Source organism: Miniopterus natalensis, chromosome 21, assembly GCF_054644295.1.
Source record: "Miniopterus natalensis isolate mMinNat1 chromosome 21, mMinNat1.hap1, whole genome shotgun sequence".
NCBI lineage: Eukaryota > Metazoa > Chordata > Mammalia > Chiroptera > Miniopteridae > Miniopterus > Miniopterus natalensis.
This window is the reverse complement of record NC_142101.1, coordinates 13,771,153-13,791,235: the sequence shown is the minus strand read 5'-3', so window position 1 is coordinate 13,791,235 and position 20,083 is coordinate 13,771,153. Positions and strand designations below refer to the sequence as shown.

The 20,083-nt window shown below is 46.4% G+C and overlaps 1 protein-coding gene across 10 annotated transcripts in view; it reads left to right on the top strand.

Moving 5' to 3' along the window:
• Window positions 1–19,803, top strand: part of DISP1 (dispatched RND transporter family member 1) — a 100,751-nt gene extending 80,948 nt beyond the window's left edge. For all 10 annotated transcript variants that reach the window (XM_087828875.1, XM_016221175.2, XM_087828876.1 and 7 more), the window contains 6 exons: window positions 2,663–2,692; window positions 6,595–6,718; window positions 7,531–7,658; window positions 8,001–8,098; window positions 10,533–10,630; window positions 16,196–19,803. In XM_087828875.1, coding sequence (XP_087685001.1) covers window positions 2,663–2,692; window positions 6,595–6,718; window positions 7,531–7,658; window positions 8,001–8,098; window positions 10,533–10,630; window positions 16,196–19,780 — 4,063 coding nt within the window. In that variant the 3' untranslated portion in view covers window positions 19,781–19,803. The remainder of the gene's footprint in view (window positions 1–2,662; window positions 2,693–6,594; window positions 6,719–7,530; window positions 7,659–8,000; window positions 8,099–10,532; window positions 10,631–16,195) is intronic.
• The last annotated feature ends 280 nt before the right edge of the window (window positions 19,804–20,083 follow it).

Below are 20,083 nucleotides of genomic sequence, written 5' to 3'. Positions count from 1 at the left end.
GGGAGCTTGCCCTGGAACCTGCCAATGTCATCTGCCTTGGGGCTTTTTCTCATCAGAAAAAAACATTGTTTCTCTCTACAATAGAAGTTAGATTTGTTTGTTTATTTTTTCTCGTTTTTATTTTATCAACATAAGCCCGACGTTAGTGTGAAAAGTCATCCTGCAGGTTTTATTAGGTAGATTAAAAGTCACAAATTGGAAAGATTTCACAAATGGAGGAAGAGTGCTCTTGACGGGTGAAAGTGAGGGTGAATTCCCCGCCTCCTTTCTCAGATGTTTTCTGGGAAGAGATTTTTGAGGCAAGGAAGAAAGATAACAGGAGGCGAATCAAAGAGATTTCATGTCTTACCTGTAGTTGTGGTTTGGGTGTTTCGAACATCTGCTTGTCATGTCCATTAGGATAAAAACTTCAAAGGGATCTAATGTTTTCCCAGGAGGTATCTTTGTGGGAACCTCAATTTTTCTTTCTCAATTGATGTAGACAATCTCCACTTACGGTCTCAAGTTTAACATACAATGAAGTCTTTACTCAAGCAGAAAGAATGCATGAATCTATGGGGTTTTTGTCTCTAGGGAGAAAACTAGCCTCAGAGCCATGAATTTCTCAGTGAAAAAAAACAAGTTAGCTGGGCTAAGTAGGAAGAAAGAATATTTACATTTGTTACAACCCAAAGTGTGCATAATAAAATATCATTTCTTCGCATCTGCTTAGTATTATCTATCCCAGTGGCTCTGAAAATCCCTTTAGAGCTAAAGATGGCAAAATCTACTAACTTACGGAAATTCAAGAGGTGGTTTTGAGAATGTGTAACTTGAAAACTGGGAGTAAAAAAGTAGAACTTTGTGTACAAGTTAAGTGATTGGCTTCTTTGTTCAATGCTCTGTAAAAATAAGTTTCCTCTCATAGCTCATTAATAGCTTCATCATTGGTGCTCAGCTAGCATAGTCTTTAAAAATCAACAGATGGTGTGGCAGTAGATGCAGAACTCAGTGAAAGTCCTGAAAACCATTAATTTATACACTTAAAATGGATTAATCACATGGTATGCGAGTTGTATCTCAATAAAACTGTTATATTTAAAAAATCAATATATAATTATGTTTCAAAATATTATGGGTTTTTTCCTGGTAGATTTACCCCCCAAATTAAATATTCTTTATGACTTCTTCAGTAGCAAACATTTTTATTGAAAGCCCCTTTGTGGCATTGCGGGGTCACTCCTTCCCTCCGTGCACTCTTGGGGCCTAGCAGGCCGAGGGCTCGAGGGTAGAAACTGGGCTCCACCGTATCCGCACACTCCACTCCCAGCCTTTGACAGCTGTGTTTTCTAAACCTATACCTCCCAGCTGGGCTTGTTTTTGTAATTATGTCACTTAATTAAATTTTGAAAATTAGCCATTTGTGTATACATTCTAAAAGAAAGAGTTATTTTTTGAAAAGAAAATTGTAGGCTTTGGAAAGGCTAGAAAGGGGTAAATTGCTATGAAAAAACTGATATTGGATTAGGCATGAGAGAGACAGTGGTAAAAGATTTGGGGGGAAATCATCAAAATTGAGGCGTGTATTGTAGGCAGTGTACTCAGGGTATTGGCAAGCGTCCTAAGTCCCCTGAAGACTGGAAGTCATAGACCACGCAGTGTGGCGTGGCTTGCGTGAGGGAGATTGGCAGCTGAGTAGACATTGATGTTACAGTTAGATACTTAAGGGATGTGTGTGGCACTTCTCTAGAATTTTACACTTGAATAAACCTTTCTGATTCTCCATCAAATTAATGGTTCATGTAGCACTGGATAAGAGGGCCTCTACCAAAGGACTGAAGGTACAGACAAAACTTACAAAATGTAGTCCAGTGGTGAGGGAGCTCAGGATTGACAGGTGAGGATGGGCTGAAGTTACAAAGTGTGTGTGTGTGTGTGTGTGTGTGTGTGTGTGTGTGTGTGTGTAACACAAAGAGAGAGAGAGAGAATAGGAACAGAGGAGGGGAAGAGCTGATGGAAGGACCTGCTGATACTTGTTAGAGTGGCTGTGAAGTTAGAGACTAAGAAACTGACGGAGGAGCAGCTCCTCCATCTCAAAGGAGGCATCTAATATTTCTCGTACAAGGAGGTGTCAGTGTCATATTTTTAAAAAAAAAGATGTTGGAGGATCCTTGGTAAGTAAGAAGCAGCTTAGATTGGAGACAGGGATGTGGATTCTTGTAAGAGAGCCGAGGGAATCTGTAGCTGTAGGTTTGGAGAATGTCGCACCGTGTGACAGATTCCGTTAGGAGGGTGTGCAGGTGCCGCCTGCTGACCAGCCACTCCAGCGCTCTCCACCTGCGTGGTAGCCCAGATGGTCAACATTCACCATTAAATCCACGTGTGCTTCAAGTCTCGATTGTTTAATATGTTTTTATTGACTTTAGAGGGAGAGAGAGAAAGAGAGAGAAACATTGATCGGTTGCCTCCCATAAGCACCCTGACCTGGAATTGAACCGGCAACCTTTTGGTGCACGGGACGGTAACTAACTGAGCCACACGGGCCGAGGCTCGACTGTCTTTTTTAACACTTTCAGGATTCTCCCAGGAGGAGAGAGAAGTGAAATGTGACCTACTGTACATACATTAAGCCTTTATGTCGTGGTGCTTTGCTTCTGATGGTTTTTCCTTTGCTTTTTTTCAGACCATCCAGACCTTTCAAGTTGCCAAAAAGGTAAAGTAATCAGATCCTTTTACTAAGTAACCATCCTACCTGCGTGCTTTTCCCCTCCCAGTGTTTTCTCCACATTTTGCTGCTGCTTCCACCTTCCTCACTCATATTTTTGTGAAGGAAAATAATTTTTCCCTGAGTTGGCTGCTTGGGGGACCTCTGTCTCCAAAGTGGTTTTAATCTCCAGCTAGATTTATAGCCTCTGAGTTCCGTTTGGGTTCCATCATTCATGTTGGCCTAATTATTTTGTGTTCCTTCCTGTAATGGGCTGGCTTCCCCGTGTCCTACCTGTAGAGAAGAGAGATACAGTTCTGCCAACTCATGTGGCTTGAATTCATGGGACTTCTCATTGGACGCTCATGAAAATGCCAACCTGGACCAGGATGCCAGGCAGCGCATCCACTCACTCAGATCCACAGCTCACCCACGAACACCTTTCGTTCACTCTGTTCATCTGTGTACTATTGAGACTCAAACTGTTGAGAAGACAATGTGAACTTGTACGTAGCAGTGCTCTGGGTGGAGCTGTGGGCTCTAAGCTGGGCAGCTGGGACAGCAGCAGGGCCTCAGGGAAAACTGTCACCTGGTCATTGACTGGAAAATGACTGCCTGCTGTAACCCAAGTGTCACAGAGGTGGACTGCATTTTCAATTATGTCGTGTTGTCGAAGGATTTCCAAAACTGGAGCAGGCAGCTGAAAGACAAGTATTATGTGATATGCAGAAGAACACAGTATAGTGAAATGAGTGGTCCTTTTGAAAATTCTCCTAATGTACATGTGGTCCCCTTTCCAAAGAAAATAATATTCAAGTGCTTCATTCTTTCAACTTAGTTAGAATATATACCTTGGACCCAGACTCGCCAGGAGTGGAATTAGTGAGAAAACATAGCAGTGAGATTTTATAGGCCATTTTTAATTTCCTTTACGTCCCCAATTTTCCTGCTTTACTAGATTTTTATCTTCATATTACAGGCCTTGTCTGAGTTGCATGCTGCGCGTGACGCTTTTGTTTCCCACGGGGTGCCCACAGCTATGTGGTATCTTAGCCTAGAGAGCAGGGAGAGCGGCAACGTCCTCTGCGACAGCGTGGTATTTAGGACACGTTTCCCCCAGGCTGCCGTCTGTCCTGGGGATGGGGGTTGCGTTTCCTCAGCGTTACCAGCTGTCCTGGGCCAGCTGAGCGAGGAGGTGGAGCTGTAATATGGGGTGAGGTTAGACGGGCGTGGAGGGACCGTGCTGAAGTCGCTCATGCCATTTGTAGGCGATGCACGTATGTCGTGTGCAGCAGCTGTAAAATCAAAACCAAATGCTTTCAAAGGGAAGAACAGCCATTCTTGCAGCAGGTCTTTTAAGGTTGCTGCGCACGTGTGCACGGATTTTTCAAGAACACAAAACAAAAAGTCATTATATGGGCAAATTAAACCGCAGTAGGAAAACTAAGCAATTTGGGGCCCACTGCCCTCTATTGATAGCAGGTTCGTGGGTAAAAAATGAGCAACTTCGTTCATTTGAAAGAAAATTGATCCATTTAAAATAAAGTACAATGAGGAATTGTACGAGCCTGGGGCCGTTTTCATTTCGCAGGGCTGATATTTTAAAGGTCTAACATATAAAGGGCTCTTTTTAAGTCTGAGGCAATGAAGAGAAGTCTCCAGTATGCTGCTGACAAAGGGCTCGATTGCTTCGAAACCAGCTGCCTTCACCTTCGTTCACATTTGGTGGAAAGGAGATAAAGTATAAAGAATAAAGTGCTGGGCGTGTTCTAGAAATTCCAAAGCCTCTGACCACTGGTGTTTAAATTTGAACAGCCGCCACCAGCGTATTGTGATTTATATGTTTTCATTACATTCAGAGTCATTCTTAAAAGGTTATTCCATCTTATCTACCGTAATTTTCCCTTGATGAGTTCTTAAACCCAGAATTTACAGTCTAATGAGTAATATTCAGACTTGAAGTCCTATGGATCTAGGTGGTTTGGCATAGAGAAATGAACTGTGAGTGTGGCTTAGGAATTTAATTTTAAAATGTGAATTTGGGAAGCTTACATTTGGGGCAAGCTGACTTATTCCAGATGTCTTCTGTTTCTCTTGCGTTTGAAGCAAGAGATTATATCATAGTGGTTAAGAGGCCAGATTCTAGAACCAGACAACCCGATTCCAAGCTTTGGGACTTCTTTTTATTGAGATAACATTATGTTAGTTATAGGTGTGCAACATAATGATTCCGTATTGTGTGTATTGCATGACAATTACCACAATGAGTTTAGTTAACATCAACCTCCACACAACTTTTTTGTTTGTGATGAGAACTTTTATTTTGGCAAATATGCAATACAGTATGATTAACTATAGTCACTGCGCTGCGCGTTACATTCCCATGACTTATTTATCTTATAGCTGAGCCAGCTTTGTGACTGAATGAGTTATCACACTGTCTGTACCTCGGTTTCATCTCATAAAGCTTTTGGGAGAATTAAATGAGATGATAATCTATATAAAGGAAGCCCTTGTAAGTGTAAGCTAGCATGCTTTATTTTCCTAAGATTACTTTTAAAAGAACTACAGTGAAGAAAACCTGGGCAGGTGCTCCCTTAAAGCATAATTATGTTATATTTTAATTTCCTTATTAAAATTTAGTTGGAAGTAAATATCACCACAAAGCCAGATCTGTGAAGGTGTGAGATTAGAATATAAACATCGACAATCTATTCTTAGATACACATAGTAGCTTTTTTCAGAGTGGTATTTAGAGCCACCAGCTTTATTTAAACTGCTGGCATCTAAGATGCTGCTGAAGAAATTCACAAATATATGAGTCAGAAGCCAGTATCAGATGAGCCATAAGTAGCCATCATAGCAGCCCAATGAGCTAACATCAATTCGACTTTGGAAGTAATTGTCCACAAGTTAAATGTTTCAAGAAACCTGGAGTTGGCAAGATGGATTTTGCATTTTAGTGAAAGTTCAGTGTTCAGTCAGGTTCTACTGAGCGCTCAGTTCCCATCAAGATCTGAAAGTGTCAAGGTAATCAGGCATGGTCCAGGGTCTGGTGGGAGGGACAGAGAAGTAGGTCTTTCAGTCAGGGGTGGTGAAGGAGGGTGTGGGAAGGGTGTCTGGAGGAGATGGCCTGATGGTGGCATTTGGGAACAGAGAGGGGTTTCTGAGGTGTAGTAGGAGACTAAAGCCAGGCTGTAGTGGTTGGGCAGTGAAGGGAGGGTAGGTACATGGGTGTTTGTTGATCTCACTAATAGATAGGTACCAAGCACTTCTGAAAAGGGGCTGTTCTAGGCTCTGAAACTGCACTAAATAAACACATAAAACAAAAATCTCTGCCTCATGGGACTCACAGTCTAGTGGATACGTTTATTATAGTTTTAGCTAGAAGGAAAATTATAGGTTTAGGGGATGTCTTTGGTTTGGTTCAGTTATTCTTAAGATCTACACTCCATGAACCCATTTATGGGCTGAGTTCTTTTTCCAGAACTTACAGAGTAAAAGGTATGGAGAAAGGGAATAACTAGACAACCAGAGTCCTGGAAGAGATGGCAAGGAGTTGGATCCTCTGTTAGAATATATGTTCTTTCTGCTTAGGAGGTGTAGATTTTAGATCTTCTCTTTCCCAGGCACAGATGTAGACAGAACACCTTATTTGTCAGAAATAGACAGTATTCTGACTCTAAATGTCATGTGACCACTGCTACCTTATCGAAGAAACGAGATAACAGTGATTTTATAACTTCCTACTACAATCTCACATAAACACTTACAGTCTCATCAGAGCTTTTATTGATAAATACCTGTCCTGGGTTGGAGGCATGAGGATTGAACAAATTGCTCTCTTACGTGGCAAAGACTCTCCATTGCTTCTAAGAGGACTTCTTTGTGCTTTCTCTCTGCTTCTGTAGTTACGCAGCCCTGATAGCCGACTGGCCCGTGGTGGTCCTGGGCATGTGCACTGTGCTCATCGTGGTCTGTGCCTTGGTGGGAGTATTGGTGCCAGAGCTTCCTGACTTCTCTGACCCATTGCTGGTAAGGAGGATTGAGCCAGTTGCATTTATTTATTTTCTTTCTCTCAAAACCACCTAAAAAAAATGAAGTATGTTAATACAAAATGCATTATGTTATTTAGGATCCCATTTTTAAAAAAACCTTCTCAAGCCATTGGTAGTTATAGAACTATCTTTCTGTGAAGTAGAGACGTGTCTTCTCAGTATTCTCAGGTCTTTAAGAGGTCAAGAAACGTGCTCACCATGAAAAATCTGGAAATTGTGCTTCTTGGTCCCCCTGTTTAGGCTAAAAAGCAAGAAACTGGAGAATCTTTATACTGCAAAAAAAATTTTCATAAAATCTTTAAACTCTCTTTTCTGCCCCAAAGAAACTAAGGGAAGTTCAGTATTACTACGAGATAGCAGGGTCTGTTTTTAAGTAAATGCTTCCCTGGAGTGAAATGATGAGGAAAAGATGAGCATGGATGATACCCTTGTTGTAAAACACTGTAACATGCACAAATAATTTAACTTGGCCGTAATGTTTTATAACCCAAAAGTAAGCATTTACTAAATGCTTAAATATGAATTTGAAAGAGAAGCTTCAGATAAGATCTTCCCCTCTTTCCTGACACGTGTCATACCAAATAATCAAACTGTTTTGTCACAGTAAATAGGTCATTATCATGTCACGTCATCTTGTTTTAATGCCATCACCTCTGGAGTAGCTGTGAGGAACCTCGGTATTTTCGGGTGAAAGCTAGTCATCATCTTGATGTTGCTTTCCCAAGCTGTTGAACTACCCTTAGCCCGAAATGCAGTGCACTGATGGGAATTTGTAATTCTTTGCTTTAGGGTTTTGAACCAAGAGGGACTACAATAGGCCAGAGGCTGGTCACGTGGAATAACATGGTGAAAAACACAGGATACAAAGCAACATTAGCCAATTATCCCTTTAAATATGCAGATGAGCAAGCCAAAAGGTAATCGTTTATGAACTTTCAGACAAAGCATTGCTTAATGAATTCCACTTTTAGACATTGCCTGAGCAAAAAAGATTTAATGTAAAATATGTGTCTTAAAATCTTGTTTAAATTGTCACTGTCTAGTAAGATTTTGTTGTATTGGATGAAAAAGTGAGGGTTTGGGGGCCTTTTTTTTTTTTTTTCAGAAGTGAGAAAATTAATTTGGTTGCTTATATTAATCCTCCCAACTTAATTTTAATTGCTAAGTAGGCCATGACTTTGAGGATGTCCTGTTATGGGCTTGCTTGTGGGCCTTGAACTGGCTAGCACTTTATTGAAGATCCACTTGTTCTGTTTCAGCCACCGGGATGACAGATGGTCAGATGACCATTATGAAAGAGAAAAGAGAGAAGTAGACTGGAACTTCCACAAAGACAGCTTCTTCTGTGATGTCCCAAGTGAGTGGCTTTCATAGATGATCACACCCTCAGCGATTTCCTAGTAGCCTTTTTGAGATTAAACATGATTAAAATCTGGACTGTAGCGTGTGTGGCTAGTCACACAGCTTCACAGTTTCTCTACTTAAAGAGATTTTAGCTTCACTAACTCATCATTGAACTTCTCTAGGTCAGTCAGCCAGGAATCTGAATTTATTTACCTGTAACAAAAATGAGTAAGAAAGAGATGATTGAGTTATATTCAGTTTTAAGGAAGATATAAATCAATAAAATTCTTGACCTGGCCTCAAATTATCTAGTCACTTTTAAAAATTCCTCATACTGTTTAACAAATAGCACATATTTTGGGATCAAACCCTGAAGTAATCTACTGGATGACCAAAAATCTATTTCTAAAATTTTGATTCCTTCAAAAAGCATATATTGACAGCCTTCTCTGTGCCTGCCTTGTCACTAGGCATTAGAGATAGAGAGAGGAACAAAATCAGGCCTGGAAGTCCAAAGCCTGAATGCCACAGGGCCCTGGGTCATGATATGAATGAGTGAAGCTAGCGGGGTGGAAGACAATGAGAAGTGATGGTGGTGGTCGCGAGGAACTAAAGAGCACCCCTGGGAAGAAATCAGTTGCTACTTTGCAGCAGAATGTGCGTTTGGAGAACTGAGAGCCCAGATATTGTAAGAACTTCCCTGAGGCCAGGAATCCAGGTTTTGATGTTGGCAGCAAGTTCCCTGAAAATCTGCTGTAGCCTAGAGTTGGCCTCCCCACTCTGCAGCTGCCACGGAGGAAGGAAGATGCTGCCCAGAGGAGATACTACAAGTATGTAAGTCACTGGTTAGCCGCAGGGCAGGAATGAGGAGTTGTGGGTAATTAGTTTCTACCAGTGCATATTAACATAAAGCTCTTTTGATTTTAGCTTTTTGTGTTGTTGAAAATCTCTCTAAAATGTGTAGCTTCTTATCTGATCAGATCACAGAGGACCTGATTGACTCTTTGATGATTCTAGGTCTTGCCAAGCCTCGGGGTCTTTATTTTGGACCCTGTTTTGCTATATAGTATTAAAGACAGAAAAAGTAGGAGATTAGGGAGAATTTTATACTGATCTCAGGAAGCAATACAAGTTTCTTTTTCTGTCTCTCATCAGAAAAGTTGGGCTCTGGTTAGTTGCATGTTCTGGCTAGTTTATTTCTCTCAAAGTGTTACTAGATATTGCTTAACTAGTATCTACCTGGTAGTGACTGTCTTAACCAGGAGGAACATCAGCAAAGTCATGATATATGGTCTTGTTTATATTTCAGTAGTCAGCGCTAAATATTTGTCTCATAAGTAGTAGGTTCTGCGCTGATAAAGTCATTTATTTCTGACTCTACTAGAATGAAATGTTCCACAAGCTTATTTCGATCTGTAAAAAATCAGTCAACGTAAGGTAATAACCATTTGATGAAGACAGGAGTTTACTTAAAGAAACCATCATACTCGTGAGCAAAGTTCACGTAATAAAGCTTTATTCATAAATTCGCAGGTCGATTTTCTTTGTTGGCACCATTAGGCATTTAAGATAATGTGAAACTCATCTCGTTTGTTTTACTTGGTTCAGGTTTCTTGTAAAGGCTGGGGAAGCAGACGCAGGACTTACTGAGCACCTGTTTTTCATTAGCTCATTGAATTCTCACAACTGTGTGAGATGGTGTTGCTGTCTCCCTTTAACCGTTGAGGAACCAAGGCTCAGAGAAGCTGTTGGTTGCCCAAGATCACCCCGCTAGGAAGTAACAAGACCCGGTCACACCCAGTTCTAACTCCAAAGACCACCCCCTTTCCAGAATATCACATAACCTCCCTTCTTCAGAAACATGTTTTATGTTACTATGCTTTTCAAAATATTTTTTCTAGACTGGTGCATTCAAGTAGAATGCAGAGTGTCTGTCTGTGATCCTGGCCAGCAGTCTGTCCTTAGTTGACTGTTTTTAGTGCTTTTAAATGATTACCTGCCATCTTGCCTCTCTGCTGAGCTGCCAGAGAGAACATGCTTATAATCCATCCTGTGTGTTCCCTAGTGCGTCGTTCTTTGATTCATATACCATCATGGTGATGTGTTGTGAAATTAAGAGGGAGGCGTTCAATTAACCACCTGCCGAACTTTCTTATGGATCATTCTTCCTAATTATAATCTGATCCAGAATTCATTTGTTATGTAACTCCGATGATTTTGAAGACGTCGTGAGTAGACAAAGGCTTGGAGCTAAGACAATGTTATAGTATTGCTTTTTAAAATTTTTTTTTTTACATTTTCTCCCAGAATTTGTTGAAGAAAAGGCTCCCCTGGCGCTAATGAATCGTCCATGTGGTTTCCCAGTTGCAGTTGCTCCTACATGCCAAGGCTTATGAAATCCATGAAAAATTTATAACCTTTTTTCTTTTCTCTTTTCATATCACCAGGTGACCGATACTCCAGAGTAGTATTCACTTCAGCTGGAGGGGACACATTATGGAATTTACCAGCAATTAAATCGATGTGCAATGTAGATAACACAAGGGTATGTAAAGGAGAGCTGCAGTGTGTTTAGCACAAATGCGGCAATGTTTTTGAAACTCCTCTTACTGCTGAGCCCCCTGTCTGATCGGATGAAAGTGCTCGCGGGGCTTACCTGCTGGAGTAAACACCCCAGTCTTTAGATCCCAGGATCAAAGTGTCTTTGTGTGTCCCCACCTTCAACGGACCACCTTCCTTAATAAAGAACTTTTTCTCTCACTCTCCTGTTCTTTGTCCACGACAGTCTTTTGTATTCTTTCGCAGCAGATCTCCTTTCAGGATCATCATTAAGACCTTTTTTCTTCTTTTGTCATATTTTCTTTCCTAATCTGCTTTCATTTGTTCACTGCACTTCCCCCTGAGGCACCTGTCAGCATCCTAATTATACAGCAAGATGCCTGCCTTCCTAGCAATCGGGGTCATTGGGCCTGTGACCTCAAAGGAAAATTTAGGGCACAGGCTGGGGAAAGGGACATCAAAGGACATAAAGACAGTATCTATGTAAATGGCCAGAGTAATCCAGTCCAGATTGTCCTGAGCTCTGAACACCTTGAGGATGCGGGAAGACTGAGCAGCCAGCCCCAGACATGTGCAGGCGGCCCTGGGCTTGGGAGAGCTGTCAGTGCCACATGTTCAGAGGAGTTTCCCCGAGTAGAAACTGCTGTCTGATGTCACTACTGGACCTGTCCACGCACAGTGACCGGGCAGAAAAGGAACTCACCGCATTCTTAGCGACACTCTAAGATGTAAAATCACCGTATAGTTGAAAATCTGATCACATGCAATGCTAAGAGCTAGCCTGACAGTCCAGTGCAGTCGCCTAACAACAGCGTTTAACTGATTACGAGGCTTTTCGAGTATTGTTGATGTCTGCCAGGAAGTGTCCTGTACACCCGAATGAACTATTTCATCATTCATTATTATTCATCCTCATGGTAGTGTTACGAAGCAAGTATTATTATTTTGCCCATTTTATAGTTGAGGAAAGTTCACACAGGTGGTAAGTGGCAAATGCAGGATTTGAGCCCAGCCAAGCCTAACGCCAGCCTGTGCCTTTACTCCCCGTGCCTCATGCTCCCAGAATACAGGAGATAACACCCCGTTTTTGTTTAGTGTTACTATCTATGCCATTTCCCTCTCCAGTGAACCTCAGAGTCATCATGGCCTAGAATAAGTGTCATCTTTAGGGCTAGCAGTTTATTCTGTGTTGGACTCAAAGACTCCAAGTCAGTAAGCAATACTGTGCCACTGTAGCTTTCCTTAGTGAGAGCAATATACTATTTCTATGTAATCTCATATTCATATAAATCAGATTAATAAAATCAGCGTCAATAGATAGCTCACAAAAAGGCATACAGAACGAATATGATAAGTTGAATGAGTTACCTGAAGAAGTTAATGGGAGGGAAATCATGAAGCTGAGAGTGAGATTTAACACACAGTAACACCCCGCAATCCTGTACACTTACTGGCATGAGCCGCCACCTTGTCTGTGCCCTCCCTCATAGCCAACGCAAGAGGGAATTCACAGTCAGGGATGAAAGTCAGAGAAATAGGGTAACCAATTTGTTTTTAGAAGAAACCCGGCTTCCCCTAATACTCAGGCAGGAGAGGACAACTCAGCCTTCATCAACCAAGTGTCATGTTGTGTACAAGCTCCTCGACACCTGCTCACAAGAGCTGCAGCACTGAATCTTAGCTGGTTGGTAGACCATCTCTCAGGTAGGTCGGTAGCAGGAAAACGTCATAGCAAAAGCATTTCTCCAAGGGATTAAAGCAAATCTAAGTATGTGGCCTTCTAGTGGCTTGAGTGCATTTGCAGAATGTAGACTATCTGAAGGCGTGGAGCCACTCTGTTTCTTTGAGTATTTTTTTCCACTGAGCTCATGATAAGGATTGGATAGCTACGAGTTCAAGTTTATAATCTGTAGCATGAACATCGTAAGCATTGTGGCCCACTTGTGAAAATTGGAGGAACAGACCCAAGACATATGTCTCAAGGAATGGTCGAGCCCATTACAGATCCAGGCCACAGATGAGTAACTGGATCATGGAGATGCCTCAGAGGGCATGGCTGTCATTTTAACTTGTTAAATTAAATACTATTTTTACCAACCCCTAGTGCTTTGTATTCTGGTCTCAAACTCTGCCATGAACCCAGAATAATAAACCTTCCTCGTAGGATAAGATATTCAGTGGTACCTTAATTATCGGCCAGCAGTTCCGATTTCAGATTATTACTGTACCTTTTTTAGTCTCCCAGCTCAGGACCCTTTTAGCGCTTTTATTTGTTGTGGTGATTTGAGCAAACTGTGTCCCGAGGCTACTTGGCAGTCTTTCCCTCCCTCCACCCTCAAATGCTAGTATCGTGCTTAAGCACTTGATGATTAACTATCACATTGAATGACACACCAAAATTATACAGAGCAGAAGAGCTTAATTGTCCACAGGTCGACTCCAGGCAGCGTCTGGTCATCAGTGTAGTATCTCATGGGACCAGATCCTTCCGTTGTCACCTGCTTGTGTTGACAGCACACTGAGTTCAAACTCCAGGTTCCATTTCCACCACGAGCCACAGACACTCCTAGTCCAGCCTTGCTCCCAACACGCAGAACTTCGTTTCTGATGCTGTCCTATCCCTCCTAACAGTCTCTTAGACTTTCCCAAGGAGCCTCAGTTGACTTCCCATCTTCTCCCTTCCTTTTTCTGCCCTTTGACGTATCCTCAGAGACACTCCTGCAGTTGGTCCTTAGTACCCAGAAGTGTGTTTCTCTGATCTTGGCTCGGCTAGAAACCCTTTGCCCTGGTTCTTAGGCTTTGCAGTTGTTGGAGCCGGAGCTCTGAGCACTCAGCTGATCAAAGGGGTTCGAAATGTGGTGCCTAAGACCCCGCTTTCTAGGGTAACTTTTATGGGGAGCTGGAACCTCCCTGGTGACCATGGAGCCCTTGCCTTTTCTTTTCTCTCTAGTCCTTTCAACTTTTCATACATGGGGCACATGGGCACATGGGAAGGAGAGTCCAGCAGTTTCTAGAACCTGGTATTTGGGGTTACTTTCCTTCCCTTTAGTTTTTGTCTCAGCCCCTTAAAATATCTCCAACCTAGCCACTGTTAAAGTAGTATTTAAAACCCTGCAGGTTTCCTCTTCTCCCCTTTACCCCCTATTTTAAGCCAGCTCCACCCCTGCCACTATCTAACTAAGAAGTGTGTAGAGACGTGTTATGACCACGTAAGCAACAGGACCTCCTAAAGCATCCAGTTTGCGAGCGCCTCGAATTTAGAGTAATGTTGCTCATGAGAGGTACAGGAAAGCGCTCTCGCTAATTCTGTTCTTATTTTTATAAATGTCAAAGATTTTGAAAGCATTCCTATAAATTCCTCTCCCCCAAATATGGCAGGAAGATAGCTGCCTTCTTCATGTGTGCTTGCCAATCTCTGTAAGCCCCACAGGGTAATGTATGAGCGTGTGTTTAGCTGTCTGAGTCGCAGACAGCTGAGTTAGGGCCACTGTCCCACCCACTCCCTCACTCTGGTGAGTGACCCTTCCACATAATCCGGTACTTCTCACTTTGAATTAGAATTATGGATTTTCTTGTCTGATTTCCCTGCCACACTTGTGAGCGACTTGAGGGCAAGGACCTCTGTGCCTTACTCATCTTGTATAGGTGCCAATAATTTTTTTTTTTAATGGATGGATGGATGGGAACATATGGCCTTACCTCTGACACCGATGTCTTTTTTCTGTCCCTATTTCTCACCCTGTAAATGTCCTCAAAAACTGATTTCCAAAGGTTGTCCATCGGCCAGCACAGCGTCCAGAGGCGTCCTAGCATTTATTTTTGATAGCTGCCATCCAAGTAGTATTTGGGCTGTGTTTATCTTGTCCAACTTTTTAAAATTTGGTCAGATACACTCGTGAAAAGAAAAAGAAAAAACACCTGCTATTATCTGTAAAGGTTCTTCAAGGACAGGATTGGGTGCCTTCTCTCTCAGTTCCAGCTGGCAACCCTGTTTCCTTTCTCTCTCCATTTGGTTATTTTATCAGCTACAAATAGGCTCCTTCTAGCAGGTCCTGGGTTTCAAAATGGATGCAGTTCGCTTTCTTCTTTCTGAAAACCGTCAGGCACGAGGGTGCTGTACCTTTCTTTCGGTTCCCCAGGCTGCCTGCAGGGGCCTGCGTGTAATTTCTCTGTAGGGATAGAGCTGGGGATCTGCCAGGAAAACCGGGGAGGTGCTCTCCCAGTGTTCCCTGGTGTTGCTAGACGGTTCAGTTTCCCCCGACTTGGCCTATGTGAATGTTTTCACCTGAAACAGCTAAGTGGGAATTATCCTGTTTTGTGAAATGTCGAGTAATTATTGCCCTCTAGAAGTGAGCTTAAAAATGAAGGCTTGTTAAAATAAACATTCATTTTGTACGCTTGAATAATAACCCTTTTGGCTCACTTGTTTTTACCCCTAAAAGAGTATCTTTAAAACCAGCAACATTTTATTATGGACATTTTCAAACAGAGAATAATTCTAATTTCAACAGTTCCCAATACATGGCCCACCTTATTTTATCCACACCTCATCCCAGGACTAGTCCCAATAAAGTGCAGTTGACCTTGAACAACATGGGGGTTAGGGGTGCCAAAAGTCCACATACAACTTTCGACTCCCCCAAAACTTAGCTACGTACCTTGATGGCCGGGGCTTAGGGGGTCATGAGTAACTTGGTTCTTTGGTAAGTCTGAGTTCCACAGAGATGATCTGTGCCGACATCTCCTCCACTTCGAGAAGGTACTTCACTGCATGATTGCTAAAGCCCACTTTACTAAGGGTCAAGGGTGGGTTTGTTTTTTATTTACTTATTTTTACGCCTCACTGGGGGACATGCTTAGAGAGCAGGAGAGAGAGAGAGAAACATCAATCGCTTGCTTTCTGTACGCTCCCAGACGAGGGATCAAACCCACCACCCAGGCATGTGCCCTGACGGGGAATCAAACCGGCAACCTCTCGGTGCCCAGGGGCGGCCCCCAACCCACTGAGCCACGTCGGCCAGGGCTCCAGTCGCCTTTTGATTCACTGACAGTTTTCTAGGAAATGTGTTGCTTCCAACTAGGTTGATGGAGCTATAACAAACACCTCCATCACCCCACATTTCGTGTTGATGACGAGAAATTTTAGGCAAAGCCACAAATTTTGTTTCATAAATCAATTGGACAATGGCTCTTGTGATTAACCCTGTGGGCATGCAGACAGAAGCCTCCAGCCTTACCCACTTTATTGCTGTTTAAAGTGACTTGGAAAGGGCTTGTTTAGGAAAGAGAGGTTCATTTCGTCTCCTTTTTAAAACCACACTAGCATTGCCTGAAGTTGTCTCCCACTGTACCTCATCCCCAAACAGCCTGTTGTTCAGAATAAAGTAACCCAGCGGAGGCCCCTGCCACAGGGGAGCTTTTGGGGGAGGCCTCACCCTGTACTCACCCCTGATGCCTCCCCCCCGCCCCTGCAGGCCCCCCTAACCCAGACCTCTGAGCGCACCCGTTGAGTTTTCCACGCCAGCCCTTCCGCGTGTGTCTGTCTCCGCAGATCAGGGCGCACCCGCAGTTCGGCGACCTGTGCCAGAGGACCACGGCCGCGTCCTGCTGCCCCAGCTGGACGCTGGGCAACTACATCGCCATCCTGAACAACCGCTCGTCCTGCCAGAAGATCGTGGAGCGGGACGTGTCGCACACGCTGAAGCTGCTGCGCACGTGCGCCAAGCACTACCGCAACGGGACGCTGGAGCCCGACTGCTGGGACGCGGCGGCGCGCAGGAAGGACCAGCTCAAGTGCACGAGCGTGCCGCGCAAGTGCACCAAGTACAACGCCGTGTACCAGATCCTGCACTACCTGGTGGACAAGGACTTCCTGGCGCCCCGCGCGGCCGAGCAGGCCCCGCCGGCGCTCAAGTACAGCATGCTCGTGTCGCCCACCGAGAAGGGCGAGAGCATGATGGGCATCTACCTGGACAACTTCGAGCGCTGGAACGCGTCGGACGGCGTGACCACGGTGGCCGGGATCGAGTTCGGCATCAAGCACAGCCTGTTTCAGGACTACCTGCTGATGGACACCGTGTACCCCGCCATCGCCATGGCGCTCGTGCTGCTGGTCATGTGCGCCTACACCAGGTCGGTGTTCATCACGCTCATGACCATGTTCGCCATCCTCAGCTCCCTGATCGTCGCCTACTTCCTCTACCGCGTGGTGTTCGCCTTCGAGTTCTTCCCGTTCATGAACCTCACGGCGCTCATCATCCTGGCGGGGATCGGGGCGGACGACGCCTTCGTCCTGTGCGACGTCTGGAGCCACACCAAGGGCGACCGGCCGCGCGCGCGCACGGCGGAGACGGTGGGCGCGGCCCTGCGGCACGCCGCGCTCTCCATGTTCGTCACCAGCTTCACCACGGCCGCCGCCTTCTACGCCAACTACGTGAGCAACATCACGGCCATCCGGTGCTTCGGCGTGTACGCGGGCACGGCCATCCTGGTCAACTACCTGCTGATGGTCACCTGGCTCCCGGCCGTGGTCGTGCTGCACGAGCGCTACCTGCTCAACATGCTGGCGGGCCTGCGGCGGCCCCGCGCGCGGCCGTGCGACGGCAAGAGCTGCTGGACGGCCGCCCGCCGGACCTGCCACCGCCTGCTGTTCGCCGCGTCCGAGGCGTCGCGGATTTTCTTCGAGAAGGTGCTGCCCTGCCTGGTCATCAAGTTCCGCTACCTGTGGCTGGGCTGGTTCCTCGCCCTGACGGTGGGGGGCGCCTACATCGTGTGCGTCCACCCCAAGATGAAGCTGCCCTCCCTGGAGCTGTCCGAGTTCCAGGTCTTCCGGGCGTCGCACCCCTTCGAGCGCTACGACGCCGAGTACAAGAAGCTGTTCATGTTCGAGCGCGTCCGCCACGGGGAGGAGCTCCACATGCCCATCACGGTGATCTGGGGCGTGTCCCCCGAGGACAACGGCAACCCGCTGAACCCCAAGAGCAAGGGGAGGCTGACCCTGGACAGCAGCTTCAACATCGCCAGCCCGGCCTCCCAGGTCTGGATTTTGCACTTCTGCCAGAAACTGCGAAACCAGACGTTCTTTTACCAGACGGACGAGCAGGACTTCACCAGCTGCTTCATCGAGACCTTCAAGCGCTGGATGGAAAACCAGGACTGCGACGAGCCGGCCCTGTACCCCTGCTGCAGCCGCTGGAGCTTCCCCTACAAGCAGGAGATCTTCGAGCTGTGCATCAAGAGGGCCATCATGGAGCTGGAGAGGAGCACGGGGTACCACCTGGACAGCAAGACGCCGGGGCCCCGGTTCGACATCAACGACACCATCAGGGCCGTGGTCCTGGAGTTCCAGAGCACCTACCTCTTCACGCTGGCCTACGAGAAGATGCACCAGTTCTACAAGGAGGTGGACGCGTGGATCTCCAGCGAGCTGAGTTCGGCCCCCGAGGGCCTCAGCAACGGCTGGTTTGTCAGCAACCTGGAGTTCTACGACCTCCAGGACAGCCTCTCCGACGGCACCCTCATCGCCATGGGGCTGTCCGTGGCCGTGGCCTTCAGCGTGATGCTGCTCACCACCTGGAACATCATCATAAGCCTGTACGCCATCATTTCAATCGCCGGGACCATCTTTGTCACCGTCGGTTCCCTTGTCCTGCTGGGCTGGGAGCTCAACGTTTTGGAGTCGGTCACCATCTCGGTGGCGGTGGGCCTGTCCGTGGACTTCGCCGTCCACTACGGGGTCGCTTACCGCCTGGCCCCGGACGCCGACCGGGAGGGGAAGGTGGTCTTCTCCCTGAGCCGCATGGGCTCTGCCATCGCCATGGCCGCCCTGACCACCTTCGTGGCCGGGGCCATGATGATGCCGTCCACGGTCCTGGCCTACACCCAGCTGGGCACCTTCATGATGCTCATCATGGGCATCAGCTGGGCCTTCGCCACCTTCTTTTTCCAAAGCATGTGCCGGTGCCTTGGGCCGCAGGGTACCTGCGGTCAGATCCCTCTACCCAAAAAGCTCCAGTGCAGTGCCTTCTCCCATTCCTTGTCTGCCAGTCCTGGGGACAAAGGACAAAGCAAAACACACGCCCTGAATGCTTATCACGTGGATCCCAGGGCCCAAAAGTCTGACATGGAGCATGAGTTTTACGAACTAGAGCCCCTGGCGTCCCACGGCTGCCCCGCCTCCGAGAAGGCTGCTTACGAAGAGACCCGCACCTGCCCCGAGTTTCTGGGCAGCCCCGCGCACGCGGCTCACAATAGCGAGCTGGGCAAAAGCGCCAGGAGCGAGCCGGGCGCCGCGCTGCTGCAGCCACCCCCGGAACAGCACACGATGTGTCACTTTCTCTCTCTGAACCAGAGGTGCAGCTGCCCAAATGCCTACAAACACTTGAAGTACGGCCCGCACCCTTGCCAGCAGATGAGCGACTGCTTGTGCCACCAGTGTGCCCATGCCGCCGGCAGCTTTGTGCACGTCCAGAACGGCGGGGCGGCCCTGAAGGCGGCACACCCGGCCCCCGAGGGCTTCGGGCACCCCATCCCACACATCCGCCACTGCCCCTGCCTGCAGGGCAGAGCAAAAGCGCCCGGAATGCAGAGCCCCCGGCCTCGCAGTTTCTTCCTCCCCCCGGGGCACATCCAGGACCAAACAGGGAAGAGCAGCGCGCACAGCCTGCAGAGCATCGAGGAGCATCTGCCAAAGGTGGCCGAGCCATCAGCGTTTGTCTGCAGGAGCGCAGGATCTTTACGGAAAGCGTGTTGTGATCCTGAGAGTAACCAAAGGGGACCCGGTCAGATCAGAGACACGGGGAATGTGGCAGGCGGTGCGGGGACTGAAAGCAAGGCCTCCAGTTCAGCGGGTCAGGCCGACAGGGCAGAAACGGGAGCCGAGCAGAGCTCGCCACAGACCGATGTCACTGTGAACTCAGAACGTTTAAATCGGAATGAACCGAAATTTCTATCGAACCATTTAATGGGGGAGGCTGGCTGCGGGTCGTGCCCAAACCGTCCACACGGCTGCGGCAGGGTGGCCAGAGTGAGGTGCGGCTCTGTGCACTGCCAGGTGCCAGCCTTCGAAGGCGGTGTGCCTGCTGTCCTGGCACACTCGGAACTTTCGGGTGAGAGTCTGTTAATAAAAACGCTTTAATAAATATAGTATTAAATTCAGAACCAGCGCCTCGGCTGTTCCTTTGAAACAGAAAACCCAGAGGTTTAGAAAAGGAGCCCCAGAATGCAGAGGTGAGAAGGGTTCACTTTGTTAAAAATCATGGAATGCCCTGATATCCCAGGTCGAACACATGTCTAATGAGTGTTGGCTGATTCTTGGGTTTTATATTTTCAAAAAGTACAGTTGCTTTACATCTCTACCCAGCTTGAAAAATAATTGTCTCTCATAGCAGTGAGCCAGAAATCTGGAGTGTGAGTTACCTGGAATTTTCCATCAACCCGA